Source organism: Stigmatopora nigra, chromosome 7, assembly GCF_051989575.1.
Source record: "Stigmatopora nigra isolate UIUO_SnigA chromosome 7, RoL_Snig_1.1, whole genome shotgun sequence".
Taxonomy (NCBI): Eukaryota; Metazoa; Chordata; class Actinopteri; order Syngnathiformes; family Syngnathidae; genus Stigmatopora; species Stigmatopora nigra.
In genome coordinates this window covers 12520919-12540775 of record NC_135514.1, presented here as the reverse complement: position 1 = coordinate 12540775, position 19857 = coordinate 12520919, and the positions used below count along the sequence as shown (strand labels likewise).

At 39.1% G+C, this 19857-nt stretch overlaps 4 protein-coding genes across 4 annotated transcripts; 1 reads left to right on the top strand and 3 right to left on the bottom strand.

The window, feature by feature from the left end:
• Positions 1-92: 92 nt before the first annotated feature.
• On the bottom strand, positions 93-3682 carry LOC144199536 (B-cell receptor CD22). The gene is made up of 7 exons (XM_077721243.1): positions 3284-3682; positions 2688-2993; positions 1781-2044; positions 1427-1702; positions 1194-1302; positions 604-757; positions 93-442 (listed from the first exon to the last, which is right to left on the bottom strand). Exons 1-7 carry the CDS (start codon positions 3648-3650, stop codon positions 302-304), a joined length of 1617 nt encoding a protein of 538 aa, XP_077577369.1. The 5' UTR covers positions 3651-3682; the 3' UTR covers positions 93-301.
• Positions 3683-5909: 2227 nt separating this feature from the next.
• Positions 5910-8363, top strand: lim2.5 (lens intrinsic membrane protein 2.5). Its single transcript, XM_077721795.1, has 5 exons — positions 5910-6073; positions 7018-7230; positions 7309-7458; positions 7977-8111; positions 8222-8363. Exons 2-5 carry the CDS (start codon positions 7056-7058, stop codon positions 8281-8283), a joined length of 522 nt encoding a protein of 173 aa, XP_077577921.1. The 5' UTR covers positions 5910-6073; positions 7018-7055; the 3' UTR covers positions 8284-8363.
• Positions 8364-8866: 503 nt separating this feature from the next.
• On the bottom strand, positions 8867-15893 carry vsig10l (V-set and immunoglobulin domain containing 10 like). Its single transcript, XM_077721797.1, has 11 exons — positions 15751-15893; positions 15007-15336; positions 14185-14463; positions 12950-13216; positions 12632-12871; positions 12292-12564; positions 10867-10959; positions 10451-10669; positions 9503-9642; positions 9346-9429; positions 8867-9257 (listed from the first exon to the last, which is right to left on the bottom strand). Exons 1-11 carry the CDS (start codon positions 15812-15814, stop codon positions 9183-9185), a joined length of 2064 nt encoding a protein of 687 aa, XP_077577923.1. The 5' UTR covers positions 15815-15893; the 3' UTR covers positions 8867-9182.
• A 522-nt stretch (positions 15894-16415) lies between these two features.
• On the bottom strand, positions 16416-19028 carry etfb (electron transfer flavoprotein subunit beta). Its single transcript, XM_077720693.1, has 7 exons — positions 18863-19028; positions 18347-18505; positions 18111-18269; positions 17974-18036; positions 17452-17610; positions 16905-17127; positions 16416-16758 (listed from the first exon to the last, which is right to left on the bottom strand). Exons 1-6 carry the CDS (start codon positions 18914-18916, stop codon positions 16957-16959), a joined length of 765 nt encoding a protein of 254 aa, XP_077576819.1. The 5' UTR covers positions 18917-19028; the 3' UTR covers positions 16416-16758; positions 16905-16956.
• Positions 19029-19857: the final 829 nt, after the last annotated feature.

Here is a 19857-nt window from a genome sequence, read left to right as displayed (position 1 = left end):
AATTACAGAGGAATATTACTCTGTGAATCAAGTTTTTTTCTTTTTTTAGATGACAATTTAAAGCTAAACAACATCTCATTCCAACCATGAATACAACAAGCCAACAACAAAAAACTGCATTGTCAACTTAATCTAATTTTTATGTCTGCCCACGCTCAGGAGGAACATAAAATATCTTGACAAGAATCCATTTGTGTGTACCAGAGGAAATAGGATCAAACAAGACAAAGTGGCCATCAAAGCTGTCACATAAATAAAATAAAGTAAACAGAGGAATGTCACAGGGTCATCATCAAGACTTTTAGAGGACCTCCAAGTAGATAGCTGATTCCAGATCAGCCGCAGAGGCCTCACGTACCTCTGGAGGGGGGACACGTATTTCTGGGGGTCCGGGTGGACCCCTTCGCCTTCTCTCGCCACCTCGTCTGCCCATCTGACGCACCTGAGGATTGAGAGATGTAAATTCTATTATCAAAATAGTTGATAGTTAGTAGGTAACCATTGTTTTGGACATAAATGACCTCACATAAATGACCTCCAATAGGAATCATAACAACAAGAAAGCTATACAAGTTATATGTACACAGTTTGGCATAGGCATACCTGTTTGTTCCGAATAAAACATGGCGTGCAGTTCTGGTAGAGCAACTGGTAACTTCCATTGGTGTAGACATGGGTCACCTCAGAACAATTGATGTAGACCGGCCCACGGGTTTGGCACGGTCCAGTTCTGGAGAGATGTTCGCTCAGCGATCGTCTGGAATGGGATGTCAAGACATGTAGCAAAAAAATAAGAAAAAGTACTAGTGCACCTGTGTCAAAGTGGCGGCCCGGGGGCCAAATCTGGCCCGCCGCATCATTTTGTGCGGCCCGGGAAAGTAAATCATGAGTGCCGACTTTCTGTTTTAGATTCAAATTAAAATGAAAAGTATAGATGTATATTAAATTTCCTGATTTGCCCCCTTTTTAATCAATAATTGTCATTTTTTAATCCATTTTTTGTGTTTTTAGTTTAAAAATCATTTTGTAAAATCTAAAAATATATTTAAAAAAAGCTAAAATAAATATTGTTTTAAATCTATAAAAAACTGAAAATATAGGGCGTTTAATCTAGTTATCTTAATCAATTTATATAAAAAAAATCTAAATATTATATCTAAAATGGTTAAATGGCGCTAGCGTTAGTAACTTACTTGCCCGACTTCTTTCGACAGCAGCAGAAGAAAATTAGCACTGTGAGGGAGATGGTGAAAAAGATGGCGGCCATGGTAAGGATCAAGAGCCACGGGAGAAGCCAAAGGTCTGCAGGGAAAAAGTGTCAAGTCATTTTGCCCCGTAATGGACGTTGATGGACGTCTAAAATGTTTAGTATTTGTTGCCAGTCCACCCATCTCAAATGGATTGTAATGCCCACATGTAAACTCACCGCTCTCTCCTTGACGCTGGAGCAAGATGGCCGAATCATTTCCGAGAGCGTTGTGGGCGGAGCAGGTGACCCGCTGTAGCCCGTCCTCCACTCGACCCCACATGGTGGCCGTGAAGGCGTCAGCCGAAAGCGACGTGTTGTAACCCCACGGCGGCGCGGTCCCGTTGACGCTCCAGCGGATGGCGGGGCGCGGGTTCGAGTGCGCTGAGCAGATACAGTTGAGATGGCCGTCATCCAACGTGCAAACTGACGAGAGGCGCTCGATGGCAGGTTTATCTATGAAACACATGATCGTATTTACTGAATTTGAAGAATGAAATTTTCACCTTATAGTGCGGAAAATACGGTACTTACATTGAACCTTGAGGAAGGTGGCCCGCGACTGGGCGCGTCCCGCCGAGTTTTCGGCAATGCAATGGACCGTCGTGTCCCGAGTGACGTTGTACAAGCGGACGCTATGCGTGCGCTGTTCCAGGTGGATGGTGTGGCCGTGCCGGCTGTAGGACCAGCGGTATTCGGACACTGGCGGGTCGGCTTTGCACGAACAAGTCAGAAGGACGCTGCCCCCTTCCTGCACCAACAGGGTCTGCACCTGCACGGTCACGTCTTTTGGTGGGACTGCGGAGAGGGAAAATAAGATTCAAAATCCCAAAATTAAGGGGACATATTGGTGTATGAGATTTGTTTGATTTGAACAACAACAAAAATCATAATTTTTCAACATGCTAACTCTTATCTAGTTCTAATCCAATTCCAATTCCAATTCCAATTCCAATCCCAATCCAAATCCAAATCCAAATCCAATTCCAATTCCAATTCCAATCCGAATCCGAATCCAAATCCAATTTGAATCCAAATCCAATTCTAATCCGAATCCAAACCCAATTCTAATCCAAATCCAATTCTAATCCAATTCTAATCCAAATCCAATTCTAATCTAAATCTAATTCTAATACAAATCCAATTCTAGTCCAAATCCAATCCAAATCTATTTCTAATCCAAATCTAATTCTAATCCAAATCTAATTCTAATCCAATCCAATTCTAATCCAATCCTAATCTAAATATATTCTAAAACGGATAACATTTATATCACTACAAATTTCAGACAATTAAACAGACAAGTAAATCATGAAAAAAAATCTCCAACAATCATTTTTTTCTCACTACAGGGAAAAAAAGACAAAATAACATCCTCACTTCCATTGACACCCAATAGGTTAAGTATGTGAAAAGTCCAAAAATAATGTGATGCTCTTACATGTAATAAGCAGGTCCTTGATTGCCACCACCGAATTGGCCCCGGGGTAGCTGAGCACGCATCGTAGACCCGTCTTCACCCGCCGCGTCACCTTGAACGTCAGCGACGACTGCAGCAGCAGTCGGCGGTCTTGTCCGTGGAAGGTCCTGGCTTCCTGGTCCCCCACCGGATGCACCCCTCGCTCCCATCGCCAACGCAAAGTCGGGGGCTCGGACGGACACTGGTAGCGAGCGCTACAGTTGAAGGTGACCGTCTGACCATCCGCCGCCGATGACACGCCGCTGATAACGGGAGCCTCGGGGGTGTCTGCCAGGGTAAACATCTGTTACCATATATTCCCGCATAATAGCCGCCTCCCCATATAAGCCTTACCCTTAAAATTGCCTTCAAATCGTTGAATTTTCTCAATTTTGAAATAAAAGACTGTATAGGGTGCAGTGCCAAGTCTAATTTGTGCGCATATAAGCCGCACCCTCAGTTTAGTCTATTTTGTAAGTGACAATTACGGCAGTGTCAATTTAGTCTATTTTGTAAGTGACAATTACGGCATAAATGCAAGAAAATACGCAATTTTAATAAAACAAAGTACAACTAACCTACAACATCCAAACTGAAAGACCTGGCCGTCCCCCAATTCGATTCTCCGGTCCTCTTTAAAGCCACATCGTAAGTCCCGGCGTCCGCCGAGCCGACGCCGTCAATCTTCACGGAGCAGTCGCCATCCATCAGCGAGCCCGACAGCGACACGCGTCCTCGGAAAACGTTGTCGACGTCCTCGGCGTCTTCGCTGTTGAAGGCCACGTGGAACGTACGCAAGAAATACAGGCGGCCGCGACCACGCAGGGTCAAACGCACGTCCACCTCGGAGCGTTCCAGCGACGGAGGGGAAGTGAAGGAGCATGGGATGAGAGCGCACGAGCCCACCACGGCAAGAACTCGCTCTGGCGTGGAGGGCTCCGGCATTGAGGCCTGCAGGCCCGTGCAAAAGGCCGCTGTTTGGGTTCACAAGGTCACAGGGTATTTGAACACAAAATAACAGCAACGGCAGTATAAATATGCTTTTATACAAACATCGGAGGGTAATAATGACAATATTGTCAAGTTACCGTATTTTCAGGACTATAAGGCGCACTTAAAAGTCTTAAATTTACTCCAAAATAGACAGGGCGCCTTATAATACAGTGTGCTTTATATATATGGATCAATACTAAAATTGTTATCATGATAAAATAAATCTGTTGATTGGGTATACTATCATTACAGCTCTTTTGCTTATGTTGCCTTTTTAAAACGTGTTTTTAGCGTATGGATGTAGTCTGTATGTTTAAGTTAGTGTATGTTTTGCCATTAAAAATGGTGTGTCCTTTGTGTGAATCAGATACATATATAGCACTTGTTACTGACACTGCGCCTTTAAATGTGATGCACAGTATAGTCTTTAAAATACGGTATATTTCAAAAACAAGCAGAAATGAAGTGGTGATGCGTTCATGAAATGACAAACAAGTACATATCGATATTATCATATATTATGAATAGTCATTTATTCATTTTTCGGAAATGCTTCTCCTCACAAAGTTCGCCGGGGGTACTGGAGCCTATCCAAACCAACTATTATTCAAAACAAATATGCAATAAAATGCAAGAAACTGTGGACTCACCCAAAAGCAGACGCCACATTGGTGCAAAAAGCGCCTCCACATGCGAATGACTACGTCTTCCGTCAAAACCGGGCCAGAAGAGGAAGAGGAAGTCCTTTTAGGATGAAGGATACTTGCACAATTAATTTCCTTCCAACTCATTATCCCACACAATAATCTTCAGCCATGTTGGAGATGTCCATAAAATTTACTGAGAAGACTCTTTTTATTAAAATTGAATTTTGAAAATGAAGTTTATGAAGATAAACATTGTGGTGTCACATGACTCACATGAGTCATCCATACACTGTTGCTTTAAAATCACATTGTTGATATACTTACAATTCAATATACTTGCATCCTTTATTTTTTTTAATAGGAATGCATGGAGATGGTCATCTCAGAATGTTATGCTGGATTTTAACTGACCTGAAACCAGGTTGGAATTAAGCTAGTACATTATTATTATATGACTTTAGGACTATATATGGAATAGTGACATCATCATCATCCACAAAAACAAAAGACAGGAAGAGGAACGAGGCAGATAGAGCACCTTCAGCAAAATACACTTCTCTACCAAAGCTAAACTTAGTGCAAAAAAAAAGCAAAGCAGAGCTCCCGTTGCGAGTGATTGGTCGCTTTTGACTCAATAACAAACACACATGAAAAAAAAGCAGTGAGATTTTGCTAAATGAAAATAAAATTTCAAAACAATTGCCATGAAGTTGGAAAAAAAAGGAATACATAGTATATAAAAAAGTGAAGAATCTAGCTGTAATAAGCTGGGATAGGATCCAGGACCCTTAAGACTCTTGTGAGGATAAGCGGTTCAATAAATGAATGACTGAATGAAAATCTCATCTCATTTTCTGAACCACTTTAATGCTCGCTTGGGTCACGGGGGGTGCTGGAGCCTATTCCAGAGGGGGGAAAGCCTGAATTGGTGGCCAGCCAATCACAGGCCCCCCATTGTGAGGCCGACTAACCCACAGGTGTCAAAGTGGGGGCCCGTGGGCCAAATGTGGCCCGCCGCATCATTTTGTGCGGCCCGGGAAAGTGAATCATGAGTGCCGACTTTCTGTTTTAGGTTCAAATTCAAATGAAGAGTATAGATGTATATTAAATTTCCTGATTTTCCCCCTTTTAAATCAATAATTGTCATTTCTTAATGAACATTTTCTGTGTTTTTAGTTCAAAAATAATTCTGTAAAATCTAAAAATATTTTTAAAAAAAATCTAAAATAAACATTGTTTTATATCTATAAAAACAGAATATTCAGGGCTTTTAATCCAGTTCTTTTAATCGATTTATAAAAAAAAAAACAAATCTAAATATTATATCTAAATTGACCCAGCCGTTAATGTGGCCCGCGAACCAACCCGAGTCTGACACCCTTACGCTAGCCACCCGAAAATATGGTCTTAGCTGTCCTCAAATACTATTGGACATGCACCCATCCGCCCTGATTTTCCTCTCTGGGGGGTCCATGAAAGAAAATCGTTCCCATCAGCAACTTCCATTGCAAAGCTTTGCTGAAGCAAGCTTTTCCCCCCATCGTCCACCCCCCCAAGCCCAGCCATACCCACCAAAGCGGCCCCTGGACCACCACTAAAGGATTTTGCCTCCATCGACAGAAAAAAAGCAGGGATAACTTTTTGGACTTGACCGCCGCGGTCCTCTTTTGACGTCGCGCTCGCTCTTAGTTTCAACTCTCGGTCGCTCTTGCCGACAGAGGAATTAAGGTAAGGGGGAAAAAAGGCATTATTTGCTTGTTTCTTCTGTTTAAAATTTGTATGTTTATTTATTGTTGTTACATTGGTGTAGGTGTATTTTTTGAAGACATTAAAGGAGAAAAAATGTTTAGCAGTAGCTTAGAAAATATAGAGAAAGTTTAAAAGTAAAAATTATATTGTATTTTGCACATTAGAAAGGTTCATAAACATATTTAAATGAATAAAATAAGATTAAGGGAATAATCAATAATTATTTAGTATTCTATGCATTTATCCTGAATGATAAAATCTGTAAAAAAAAGTGTCTTAAAGAGAAAAATATTATATATTATTGATTTAGTAAGTTAAAATGAGTTACTCTTTAGTACAAACAAAACAATCAAAAAAAAAATTCACATTTTTATGTTTATATGCGCCGTATTGTCCGGACTATAAGTCACCTTTTTTCCCCCTCATAAATTGACTTCTACCCAAATGAGACTTAAATATTTTTTTCTTTATCTTTATGTTATCTTTATTTTTTAACACAATAGTCATCTAAAAAAACTGTTATGCTAACGTACACCAATTTAGCCAATTATTCTCCATATTAATATTGTTACTTTAACATACCATACTTTCACGACTATAAGGCGCACTTAAAAGTCTTACAATTTCTCCAAAATAGACAGGGCGCCTTATAATCCAGTGCGCCTTATATATGGAAAAAAAATAAAATATGTCATTCATTGAGGGTGCGACTTATAATCCAGTGCGCCTTATATATGTGAAAATACAGTAGTCTTGTTTTCTGATCAAATACCCAAAAAAACATCCCAAAAAATGCAACTCACATATTGTTTGTTGGTGTATTCTTCAAATGGTGCGACTTATAGTCCGAAAAATACGATCACAAATAAAAATAAGTGCTCGAACGTTGAAATAAACTGTCAACTCACCTTCCATGTCATCAGGAGCCCGAAGAAGAAGCCATTGAAGGCTCACGCTCACAATGTACAGCTTCATGGGAGGGGGGCTGTTTTGCGCTATCGTGGGGAACATCTTACTGGTGGTCTCCACGGCTACCGACTACTGGATGCAGTACCGCTTGTCCGGCAGCTTTGCCCATCAGGGCTTGTGGCGCTATTGCATGTCGGGAAAGTGCCATATGCAGACAGACAGCATCGGTTTGTAGATTTTTTCTCATATAGTTAAGCTGCTATGCAAAATTCTCACCTTTTTTGTCATTTTTTTTCTTTTGGCAGCTTACTGGAATGCCACCCGTGCTTTTATGATCCTCTCAGCTATGTCCTGCTTTGCCGGCATCGTGGCAGGGATTCTATCCTTCGCCCACTTCTCGGCCTTGGAGAGGTTTAATCGTTCCTTCGCTGCCGGAATCATGTTCTTTGTGTCAAGTGGGTAGAAAGAATTGGTCAAAAGAGCTTTGGAAATGCTTAGAACAGGGGTGTCAAACTCCCTTTGGTGTGCGGGCCGAATACAGCTTAATTTAAGATCAAGTACCAGTAAACTCATTGCAAAATGACATAGAACTAACAATAAGCCCACTTTTTTTCCTTTTGTATTAGTCACTAATACTAATAATTAGTGCAAAAAATGAGGAAATTATCAAAATATTTATTAACAAAATTTTCCTTTCACATTATGAACGATATATTATGAACAAAAGAATAACATAAGAACATAAATAAATGTCAATTCATGTTGTCTGCACGTACTAAAACACTGCGTCCCCTAGCGGATAATACAAGAACTACAAATTTTAAAGAAAATTCATATTTTTTTATAAAATGCAGCTGTCTTCCCCGGGCCGTACCAAACCACCAGACGGGCCGTATCCGGCCCGCGGGCCCTATGTTTGACACCCCTGGTTTAGAAAGTGGTTGAAAAGTGTTAATTTTGTTACCTGGATTAGCGCTGTTTGTGCTGCTGGCCATGGCGATTTACACGGGGGTGACGGTGAACTTCTTGGGCAAGCGTTTTGGAGATTGGCGCTTCTCGTGGTCTTACATTCTGGGATGGGTGGCGCTGCTTATGACCTTCTTTGCAGGTAAAAAGGATATTTTAAGTTGGGAAAATGAGTGACATTTGTGGACTAAAAGGTTGTGTGTGTATTTGTGCATTTGTGTGTGTGTGTGTGTGTGTGCGTATATATTGTAGGTATATTCTACATGTGTGCATACAGGATGCACGAGTGCAGAAGAGTGGCTGGCCCACGTTGAACGCGAGACACGAACAGGTGAAGAAAAGAAAAAAGCAATTAAAAAAAGCAATAAAATTTGCAATTACACTCATGCTAAAATGCAGTTTGTATGGAAATGACTGAAAAAGTTGTATGAGTAGAAAAACTGGATCTAAAAACGAAGGTTTTACGTCATTTTTTGATTGCAATGATTCATCCTTAATTTCAGGTTATTAATTTCAGGTTCCGGCGCCATGGTGATTAGTCACATGGTCTTTACATGAATAATAAATAAATAAATTTGGTCACAGAAAAAGTATTAGGCTCAATAAATTTGGTCTGTGTAAAAATTTATTCCATTTAAAACGTCATAGGCTATTAGAGAATATATCAAACATAAGACATAATATAAAAACAACTACTGTACAAAATTCAGTTGCTTTAGACTGCAGGTGTCAAAGAGGTGGCCCGGGGGCCAAATATGGCCCGCCGCATCATTTTGTGTGGCCCGGGAAAGTAAATTATGTGCCGACTTTCTGTTTTAGGATCAAATTAAAATGAAGAGTATAGATTTATATTAAATTTACTGATTTTTCCACTTTTAAATCAGTAATTGCATTTTTTAAATCATTTTTCGGTGTTTTTAGGTCAAAAATCATCTTGCGAAATCTAAAAATATTTAGTTTTCCACTTTAATATGGAACATAATAAAAAATGGTTTCCTTTTGAAATAAACACCAATTATTAAATAAATTATATTCTATTACCAAGAAAAAAAGATCAAATAATCTATAGAAAATAATATTTAGGGCTTTTAATCCAGTTCCTTTAATCCATTCATAAAAAAAAATCTAAATATTATATCTAAAATAGCCCGGCCCACATAAAATTGAGTTGACATTAAAGTGGCCCGCGAACCAACCGTCTGACACCCTTGCCTTAGACTGTTGTTGCAACTCTGACGGGTGGAGGCGGAACAAAAGAGGGCGGGGCCACGGAAAGAACGGATGACGTCTGCAAGATACAACAACAAATAAAAATAAAAATGTCTAACTAATTGCTTGTTCATTCATCAAATAAAAAAAATGTCTGGAAAGCTTACCGGACGTAATCTGTTGTAGTCAGGGGGGGATTTAGGGGGTCCGGGCAGCACAATATGTGGTGTTTGCATTTGGGTGGTTGTTACCTGTGAGAAGGAATGTTTTAAGGCAGGAAAATTGAAAAATTAAGAACAAAAAAAGGAAGTTTTTTAGGATTACCGGATATCTAGTCTGCCGCGTTTTAGTCTTTCTCCAGTAGATGGCCGAACAGATGAGGCCGCAAAGCAGAAGTAGAAAGAGAATGCTACACGGGATGCCAGCTGCAATGCCCGCCACGGCCGGCCCACTCAGGCCCGAAGCTGGTTGACGCAAAAAAAATGTTAAATGAGGCAGATAGAGTTATAGCTAACATATGTTAATTCATCTTGTTATGTACTTTCTGGACTATAAGGCGCACTTTTTTCTATAGTATCATTGGGCTTGTGTCTTTTATGTCTTTTACTTTGTTCACTATGACCGCCAACAGCTTGTTATGCTGCTTTTTTAGGCTAGTTATCAAAAAAATGTTAATATTTTGCATTAAGAGATGCAAATTTTTAATGTTTGTCCCTATTTTCCAATTACGTACAATGATCCAATTTCGGGGAAATATATAATATATATATATTTTTTGATAGCTATTATTATTATTATATACAAATAAAAACAAAAAAAGTATAGTAAAAATATTGAAAAAGACTTTTCAAGTCAAGCTAATTGATCAAATAAATCACAGGTGTCAAAGTGGTGGCCCGGGGGCTAAATCTGGCCCGCCGCATCATTTTGTGTGGCCCGGGAAAGTCAATCATGAGTGCCGACTTTATGTTTTAGGATCAAATTAAAATGAAGAGTATAGATGTACATTAAATTTCCTGATTTTTCACCTTTTCCATTAATAATTGCAATTTTTTAATATATTTTTCTGTGTTTTAGCTCAAAAATCATTTTGTAAAATCTAAAAATATATTAAAAAAAACTTGAATAAACATTTATTTAGATCTATAAAAAAATGAATATTCAGGGGTTTTGATCCAGTAATTTTAACCGATTTATAAAAAAAAAAATCCAAATATCATATCTAAAATGGTCCTAAAATGGAAAACATATATTATGACAGTTCAAACTTACGTGGACCAATGCGATCAGGTCTCGACGGCTGACCCTCCGCCATCAAAGCTCTGGGAAGAACCCGGAATCGATATGTAGACTTGGGATTTAAGTGAAAAACATCAGCGCTTCGGGCCGAGCCGGGTTTACGCATGATTGTGCGAAACTCCTCCCCTTTTTCCCGACTGTCAGTACCGTCTCCAACCACCAGGCGAGGCCCACACATCTGGACGTCAAAACCTGAAATAACATTGGATGCTGGCAATGTTTATGCCACTTTGCATGTGTTTCTCCCCAAACACAACATGACACACTATTTACACAAAATATTTATCCTTTACTTGCTTCCTTACACACTTTTGCTTAGATGAACAGATTGGAACAGGTCAGGCGGGGTGCTAGGGTAACATATTATTTATTATTATTATTTTTTTTACCTGTGACGATGGAGGTTGGTGGGATTTCCCATGTTAACGTGACGATGGTTCCGTCCTTGTGCGGGAATAGACTGAAATTTGAGATGGATGGTTCTGGAGGGATTGAGTTGGGAGGCAGATAATAACAATTAAGAGCTTTGTTCAAGAGTAAAATGCAACCTGAGTTATTCCCTCCCACTTTATCTGAAGCTTCTTTGTTGTCTTTGACTTTGGTACTTTGAAATTAGAGGTAAAGTAGAATAGAAGTCTTTATGCTAGAAATGCCTTTAATATTGACTGAGTGACAGGTAAGAATTCCAAGTATGATCATTCCTAAAAAGTGATGAGGAGAAGGAAGAGTGTATTTTTTCATTCACTAAAGCTTTAAACCCAACTGGCAGCGAATGAAAATCAGTTCATTTGCTATCAGCCTGGAGTGGATGTCTATAAATGACAGATAATGACATAATAATATAAACCGATGCGCCTCATATCTGGATCAATATTGATTAATTGTTGTATGAAACTCCCTTTAGCACACCTCCATCTAGTTTATGCATAACAAAACTTCTAACCACTACTACTAAAGCTTCTTCTAGTGGATGTATGACACAATCCCCTACTACCACTACAAATACCACTACTACCACCACTACTACTACCACTACCACTTCCACTAATAGTACCACTACCACTAATAGTACCACTACCACTAATAGTACCACTACCACTAATAGTACCACTACCACTAATAGTACCACTACCACTAATAGTACCACTACCACTAATAGTACCACTACCACTAATAGTACCACTACCACTAATAGTACCACTACCACTAATAGTACCACTACCACTACATCTCCATCTAAGTACATGTATGACAGAATCCCCTACTACCACTACTAGTACTACTACCACTACTACATCTCCATCTAAGAACATGTATGACAGAATCCGCTACTACCACTACTACATCTCCATCTAAGTACACGTATGACAGAATCCCCTACTACCACTACTACTACTATTACTACATCTCCATCTAAGTACATGTATGACAGAATCCCCTACTACCAATCCTAGTACCACTACCACTATTACTGCTTCTGCTAGTACCACTACCACTACTACTATTTCTCCTAGTACCACTACTAGTACCACTACCAATACTATTACCATTACTACTACCACTACCAATACTATTACCATTACTACTACCACTACCAATACTATTACCATTACTACTACCACTACCAATACTATTACTACTACTACCACTACTTCTCCTAGTACCACTACCACCACTACTAGTACCACTACCAATACTACTACTGCGCCTTATAATCCGGTGCGCCTTATATATGAAACAAATTTTAAGATAGGCCATTCATTGAAGGTGCGCCATATTGTGCAAAAAACACTTATTTAAGTGCAGTAAAGTACCTTGCAGATGAACCACCTTGCTCCGCCCACCCAGGGGGTTGCGGCAGCTGCAGGTGTAGTTTTGAAAAAGGAGAACGCTGACGTTGTAATGACGGATGTCCAGCTGGGTGGTGTCGTCGCTGATGAGGTTCCCGTCGCTGACCGGCTCGCCACCACGGAACCACGACACTACGGCGGGGGGTTCGGCACGGCTCAGGCAGCCGATGCTCACTACTATTTGACCCGCGGGGTCAACGTCAGTTCTCACGGTCGGCAAAAAATTCTGCGGACTTCCTTAGAGGCAAGGCAAGTATATTACAATTTGAATTTTTGGAAGAAATAGTACCCCAAAGGCACCTACTAGCTGTGATGTTACACCGACTATTTTCCACAGGATGTTGTGCCTGGCAGGTCACAATTTTCCCATCCATTTCACCTGATGCATTGACAGTCAGGGTTAGGTTTTCCAGAGTGTCGCCTTCACTGAAATCCGGAAAGGACAGCTTCGCTGGCGGCGTTCCACCTGACCACCGGCACTCGTATCGCAAGCTTCGGTTGTTATTGGCCATCACTGAACATCGCGCCCTCCCAGATGGTCTTTCTAGACATGTTAATATTTTTTTTAAATGGTTTGAAGGTCTTTTCTATGCTTAATTTTTAATAAAGAAAGACATCAAACCATAAATGAGCAGCTCGACACTCTGGTGTTGTCGCACTCCTGTCATTTGGTTGCGGAGCTCGCAGGTGTAAACACCTCCTTGATTGGTCAGCACCCTGCTGAGATTTAGGACCCCCGCGGGGGTATCAGGCAGGGTTTTGCCAGCAAATGTCCACTCCACTAGAGGCTGTGGTGAGCCATCTGCTTGGCAGGATAGGGTGAGCGAATCTCCAGATAAGTAAAAGTCCTGAAGTGGGCTGATTTGGATTCTGGGTTCATCGGGACCATCTGAAATGGACCAAAAAATGATAAGTACTTTACATCCTTCTGGGATGAGATTTATATTTAAAACAGGGGTGTCCATACTTTTTATTTTCTCCAATGAGCTTGTTCGATCGCTGCCGCCCATTCAACTGGATTGGACGTCTATTGCCGGAATAAAACATGATATTTTAGTGCCAATCTTCCCATTACAAATGGATTATACGTCTACAACTGTGAACAAGAGTGGGCTAGTAGCGAGAAAATAATCCTGAGGATGTAGCAAAATATATCATCATTGTTGCACTTATTACAAAAATAATCTATAAAATTCCAAATAAGATAGTTTAGATTGGATTAAAAACGAAAAAAGTAGAACAAAACTAAAAATAGCTCTATTCTGGGCTGTCCTTTTGACTCTGTGGAGGAAGTGGGAGAGCGGAGGTTGCTGTCAATCATGGACAGCACCTCCCACCCCCTGCATGAGTTTGTGGAGTCCCTCCAAAGCTCTTTCAGCAATGGACTACTGCAGGAATTAGCGCTTCCGCAGACCCTTCCTCCCATCAGCTGTCAGGCTCTTTAACAAAACAAATGGCTGAGTGTTAAGACCTACCGTAAGCATGCATGTACATCTATGTGTATATATGTGTATGTATATAGTAATGTATTTCAGCAACACACTTATTTATTTATAGATGTATTCATGTATTTATATATTAACTTACTTATTACCCATCTATTTATGTCTAAAATGCCTTAAAATGCATCCTCACCCTCTTGCTACTCTGACAATGAAATTTCCAAAATACGGGATACATAAAGTTATCCAATCCAATCTGCTGATAAATGGAAGAGAATGTATGCTGTATTTAAGATAAATTATGGGTCATAATTAATTTTAATTTGCTGGGGTCAATAAAAACTAGGCAAAGGGCCACAAGTAGCCCATTGGTTGTAGTTTGGACACCCCTGATTTGAAGAAAAATACATCATACACAAAATAGTGACATTCTGGTGAAGCGTCACACTGCTGAAGGGGTTACTCAATGACACTGTGTAGCGTCCCGTGTCATTACGGTGGGGATGGCGGACCGCCAGGCTGCCGGGACGCTCAGAGTATCGCGGGTTGTCTTCTGGCGTGATAGGGCGCCCATTGAAGAACCACAGTTGGTGTTCCAACACCCCACGCAGCATGCTGTACTGCAGTAGGAACTGCTCGCTGCCTTCTATGATTAAGTCAGGCCAGACAGTTAAAGTTACATTTTGGAAGGATTCTGTGGGAGGAAGAACCAAAATATGTTAAATGTAGTCATAACATTTCAATATGAATTAGAATTTAATATATGATTATACAAGACAGAAAGTTCCAAGATAATAATTGGGTCAAAAAAGCCATATTTCTTAAAGAACTTATTTAGCTCTGAGAAAAGTGTTCTTTTTTTAAATGGATTAAAAGAACTGGATTAAAAACCTTGAATATTATTTTTTATAGTTCTAAAATAATGTTTATTTTAAGTTAAAAAAAAATTTTTTTAGATTTTACAAAATGATTTTTTGAACTAAAAACACGTAAAAAATCATTAAAAAGTTACAATTATTGATTTAAAAGGGGGAAAATCAGGAAATTTAATATACATCTATACCCTTCATTTTAATTTGATCCTAAAAAGGAAGAGTCACTCATAATTAACTTTCCTAGGCCACACAAAATGATGCAGCGGGCCATATTTGGCCCCCGGGCCGCCACTTTGACACCATGGTATATATGCTTTGTAGCAATTTTCAATACTGCAAGAACAAAGTGAGTAAAAACTTACCAAAAACTCTTAGCGTGAAATTAACAGAGGCTGTTCCAAGTCCAGATTTAGTCATCTCCACCGAGTAGTCACCACCGTAGTTCAGTGGAACGTGGACAAAACCCAGCGACCCGTTGGGTTCGAGCCTCAGAACTTCCTCGTATTCCGTTGCCACATCCGGAGGAGAGTTTGAGCCAATAATCCAGGTTATGACAGGCAGGGGACCTTTGAACCAAGTCACAGCTGGATCCGGCGCCCCGCTAAAGGACACAACCAGGGTTAGATTGCTGCCTGCGGTGGTGTCGACCCTGGAGGGTCCCACTGGGGATACCACCAGCTGGCCTTGTGAATCTGGAAAAATGTTGAAAAAAAACATATATTTTACAATGGGACCATACAATGGAAAATTACTTGGTCATTTATTTGCGGGATGTGATTTGTCAAATAATCCACAAAAATTAGGGGAAATTTCTGTTTAAAAAAAGTATATCAATAAGAACATTTAGAATTAATATTGACTGCAATTTATTTAATTTATGTAAAAAATATTTTTTAATCAAAAGAAAAATACAAAAATAAAAGGCAATAAAATGAGAAGTCATTTTATTGTAGCAAAAATATATTTTAAATTTAAGCCAATTTTTTGAGATAAATTAAATAGATTTTTTTTTTAAAAAAAGCTACCCTTAAGAGTACAAATGTTATAATACACATTTATTGTATGCTCTTAAATACACTATTATTCAACAAATAGCAGTTACTTACCAGGAAGAGTAAATCCGAAAATAATACTAAAGACAAACCAACTTAATCCATCGTGTTTTTTCATTTTTCAAAACTCACACACCCCAGCAAAAAAAAAATTGCGGGTGGGTGAACGTGTCCTTGAGCAGCCCGAGTCGTCACCTGAGCATGGGAACGGAGTACCTGTACTAACCCATGCTGAAGCCACGCCTCTCCCGGACTCTTAGCCAATCACATAAAAGTTCAGCAAAAGGACCTGCAGGTGATCTGTGCGAATATACTTTATTAAATTGGCATACACAATATTTGCATTGTAAACAAATATTCCTGCAGTATTTGGAAATTCAATCATGTAATGTAAATTATTATATAAGTACTGTGTATTTTTTGGTGATTTTTTCTATTCATTAAAATGCTTTTCTTTTTAATCACGTGTTTGTGAGACACCAATAGTAAATCTGCGTCCTTTTACAGACTGAAACAATTAGATGTTTAGTCAAATAATTATTTTTGGTTAAAAAAACTAAACAAAAAAACTTTATTGACCAGGGAATCTACATTCTAAGACCGTCATAGTGACAGGCAATGAGTGAACAGATTTTTCTTATTTTTTTAATCTCCATTTTTTTGCCTTCCATGTGTGCCAGAAAAATCTAACTACAAATGAATTGATTATGAAAAAAAAAAAAAAAGGCTGATTTAATGTGATGATCACTTACAATCGAGGCGCTTGCGGTAAAAAAATCATTTTGATGGTACTGAGAAACACCGTCCTGAATCCAGTTCACATTTTTTGCATGTACGGTGTACTCTTCTCTGTATACGGTATTTACAATCATTTACAAATGCACCGTGCCTAAAAGCATTTCACTTTAATGTTTGACTTATAAGGCGAAAACCTGGTTTTAACTTAACTCTTAAAGTGGATCCTTATCTTATAGTCCAGATATCATGATTTAAACAAAAAAACAACTAAACTTGAGGTTGTAAGGCTCTCCAGCAGCAGTTGTAGGACAGAGTTTCCCAGTACTTGTCCAGTGAAACACAGAAGAGATGACAGACAACAATAACAAGGACATAGTCACAAATAGAAAAAAAACTCATGTTATTCAAAAGGAGTCCACTTTACATATTTCCCATGTCAACATATACCACATTAATCCCTTGCTACTTACCTTGTTAATATGTTCTTATCACCATTGCGTTTTATATAAACTGAGAGCTTCATTATATGCATCCAGTTTCCTTAAGTTTGCCCACCAAGTCGCCCACCGTCTCCACTTTGATGCCAGCTTCCCTCTGTGCGGGTTCGTCTACCTGTAGCACCTCCAGCCGAGACGTTAGATCCACGCCCAGGTCAGCTGGCTTTACATTGGCAATTTTCTTCTTCTTTGCTTTCTGTAAAAAAATAAGTAAAAATTGAGTCCTATGTATTGTTTTCCTACAAATACAATGGTACCTCTACTTACAAATAACTCAACATAAGAATGTTTCAAGTTACGAAACACTGACATGTAGTGTAATTTTACGACTATATGGCGCATCGCATTTAAAGCCGCAGTGTCAGTAATGAGTGCTATTTCTGTATTTGACACACACACAAAGGACGCAATTTTTTTAAAGACGCAGCCAGGCATGGCAAGACATACACCAGGTTAAACATGCAAATTTTGTAACTAGGAGGTACAACTTTATGTACTATATTTGGTTATTACTACTTACCATAATATTAGGGAGGGTGGCGTAGCGGGGCGTGTTGAGTCGAAGGTCGGCGGTGACAACCGCAGGCGTGTTGATCTTGATAGTCTCCAAGCCGCCATCAATCTCCCGCACCACCTTCACTTTGTCGCCTTCTAGCGCCACCTCTGATGCAAAGGTTCCCTGCAAAAAAAAAAAAAAAACATTCAAATAACTAGCAAACTCGTAATAACTGTGAGAAAGTGTGGAAATACTTCATTTAGTCGTGTAATTAAGGACATACAATATTAAATCAAATGTATGGTCCTGTGCGCCATCATATGGTCAATCTGTGAACTTCACCTTGATTTATACAAAAAACCTTTGACCTCCTCTGGACTAGTTGTTTTTTTATAGCTCAAATTGATAAGATTGCTTGGACTGAGGCAGTGGAAGTCAAAGATTTTACTACAAGTACACCCTCAAAAACAACTAAAATTCCAAACAATCATGAATATTGAATATTAAAAAGATATATTTACTAAAGCCACAGTTTTGCTTTCTTACCTGAGGCCAGTCCAGTAGAGCCGCCGTCATTTGTCCGGTCTGATTGCAGTCGTCGTCAATGGCCTGTTAAAAAAGGTAAAATATGAATAAAAGCAAAGTAGCAGGTTGTAGCAACAGTTTTTTTAATAGCTGGTTACCTGTTTTCCAAGAATTACAAGCTGGGCCTCTTCCTTCTTAGCCAAAGCGGCCATTATCTTAGAAACCTGGAGGGGTCCTAAACTTTCATATTCTTTGGCAGTCACTTCCACGTGGATTCCGCGGTCGGCTCCCATGGCGAGGGCGGTGCGGATGGTTTCCTGAGGAGGCAATGGATGACGAAAGCCAATTAATTTCTGACATGACTGATTAAATATGGATGCCAACTTTTCCAGACCTGTGCCTGTTGTGGCCCACAGCTTACTGCCACCACCTCCTTGATGAGCTTCTTCTCCTTGAGTTTGACTGCCTCTTCCACGGCGATCTCACAGAAGGGGTTCATCGAATGCTTCACGCCATCGGTTACTACGCCACTTTTGTCCGGCTTAACCCGGATCTGTGGGTAGAGGGTAAATGAGGACAAAGTCACCTTTGGGATGAAATCAATGGTCAAAACAAGGCTTGGTTTATCACATTTCATCTCAATTGGGTGGAAAACAGAATAATATAATTCAATTCAATGCAAGACCAGATACTATAATATACATATATACCCTAAAAAATAACTACATCATATAAAAGGAAATATATCCTGACGGATCAATGCGGTTCTTCCCAATTGAAGGAACGCCTTCTAGTACCTTATGTCATAGTAGTTCTGCCATAGCAGAGTTAGCATACAAAGGATAGCTAGTAAAACATAGAAGATCAAGCGTGGAAAACAATATTAATACAAGTTGATATGTTCTATTACCTTAACTGCGTAGTCAATGACACGTTTGACTCCGACGAGAACGCGGCCAGACATGATGGACAAGGTGGATAGAAGTTATGGACAGCGGACGTAACCGAGTCACCGCAAGTGAACCTTCACCAAAGGAGGAGTCGGAGTTGTTTAAATGTAACACCTAGAATACGGGTGGGCAGCTACCAATTTAACCAATCAGAGTTAAAAATACTGGGTATACTCGCTACTGATTGGCTAAGTCTCAGATATGTCTGTAATGTTCAAATCGTATAATTTAACCGTATTTGGACAATAAAAACACAATTTTGGGCTATAAATAGTCTTCAGTGTTGTTTTAGCGTCCCTAGTGAGTTTCAAAAAGGATTTAAATACATGATTTATGGAAAAATGATGTGGGACTCCTTTTAAATTGTACCGTGTATAAAACTAGACAAGAAACGGTTCCGGTTATCTGTGTCAAAGTTCAAGGAGGTATAAATGATTGTTACAGTAAATAGAATTGTTTATACATTATTTATAAGTACTTTTGATAAATAATTGTATAAACCAAAATGATACAAAAATACTTGGAAAAACGATTAAGCACTTGGTTTTGTTCTACTTGTTAATCTTAGTGCAGACATCTAAATGAACTAAAAATACTCAATAAAATATGGGCAGCCTAAAATCACAACAACAACAAAATCATTAAACAAAAACTTTTTGGGGCACTATAATGGTAAAGCTTTTGAAGAAAGACATTCAGTATTAATTTAAATCAAAGAATACTTTCCAAATAATTCAATATTAGAAGCTAAAACTTTTATTTTTCATCAGATTTGACTAAACAAGTACACTATTAATTGTACCAGGCATTTAAAAATGTGCAAAGAACTGGAGAAACAAATACATGTCACAATTAAATGTTACATCAATTTAATCAATAGAAAAGTGCAGTTATCCCCAATGATGATGAGTAAACATGTACATCTTGTGAATACAATAGTAAAGAGTTTATTGTC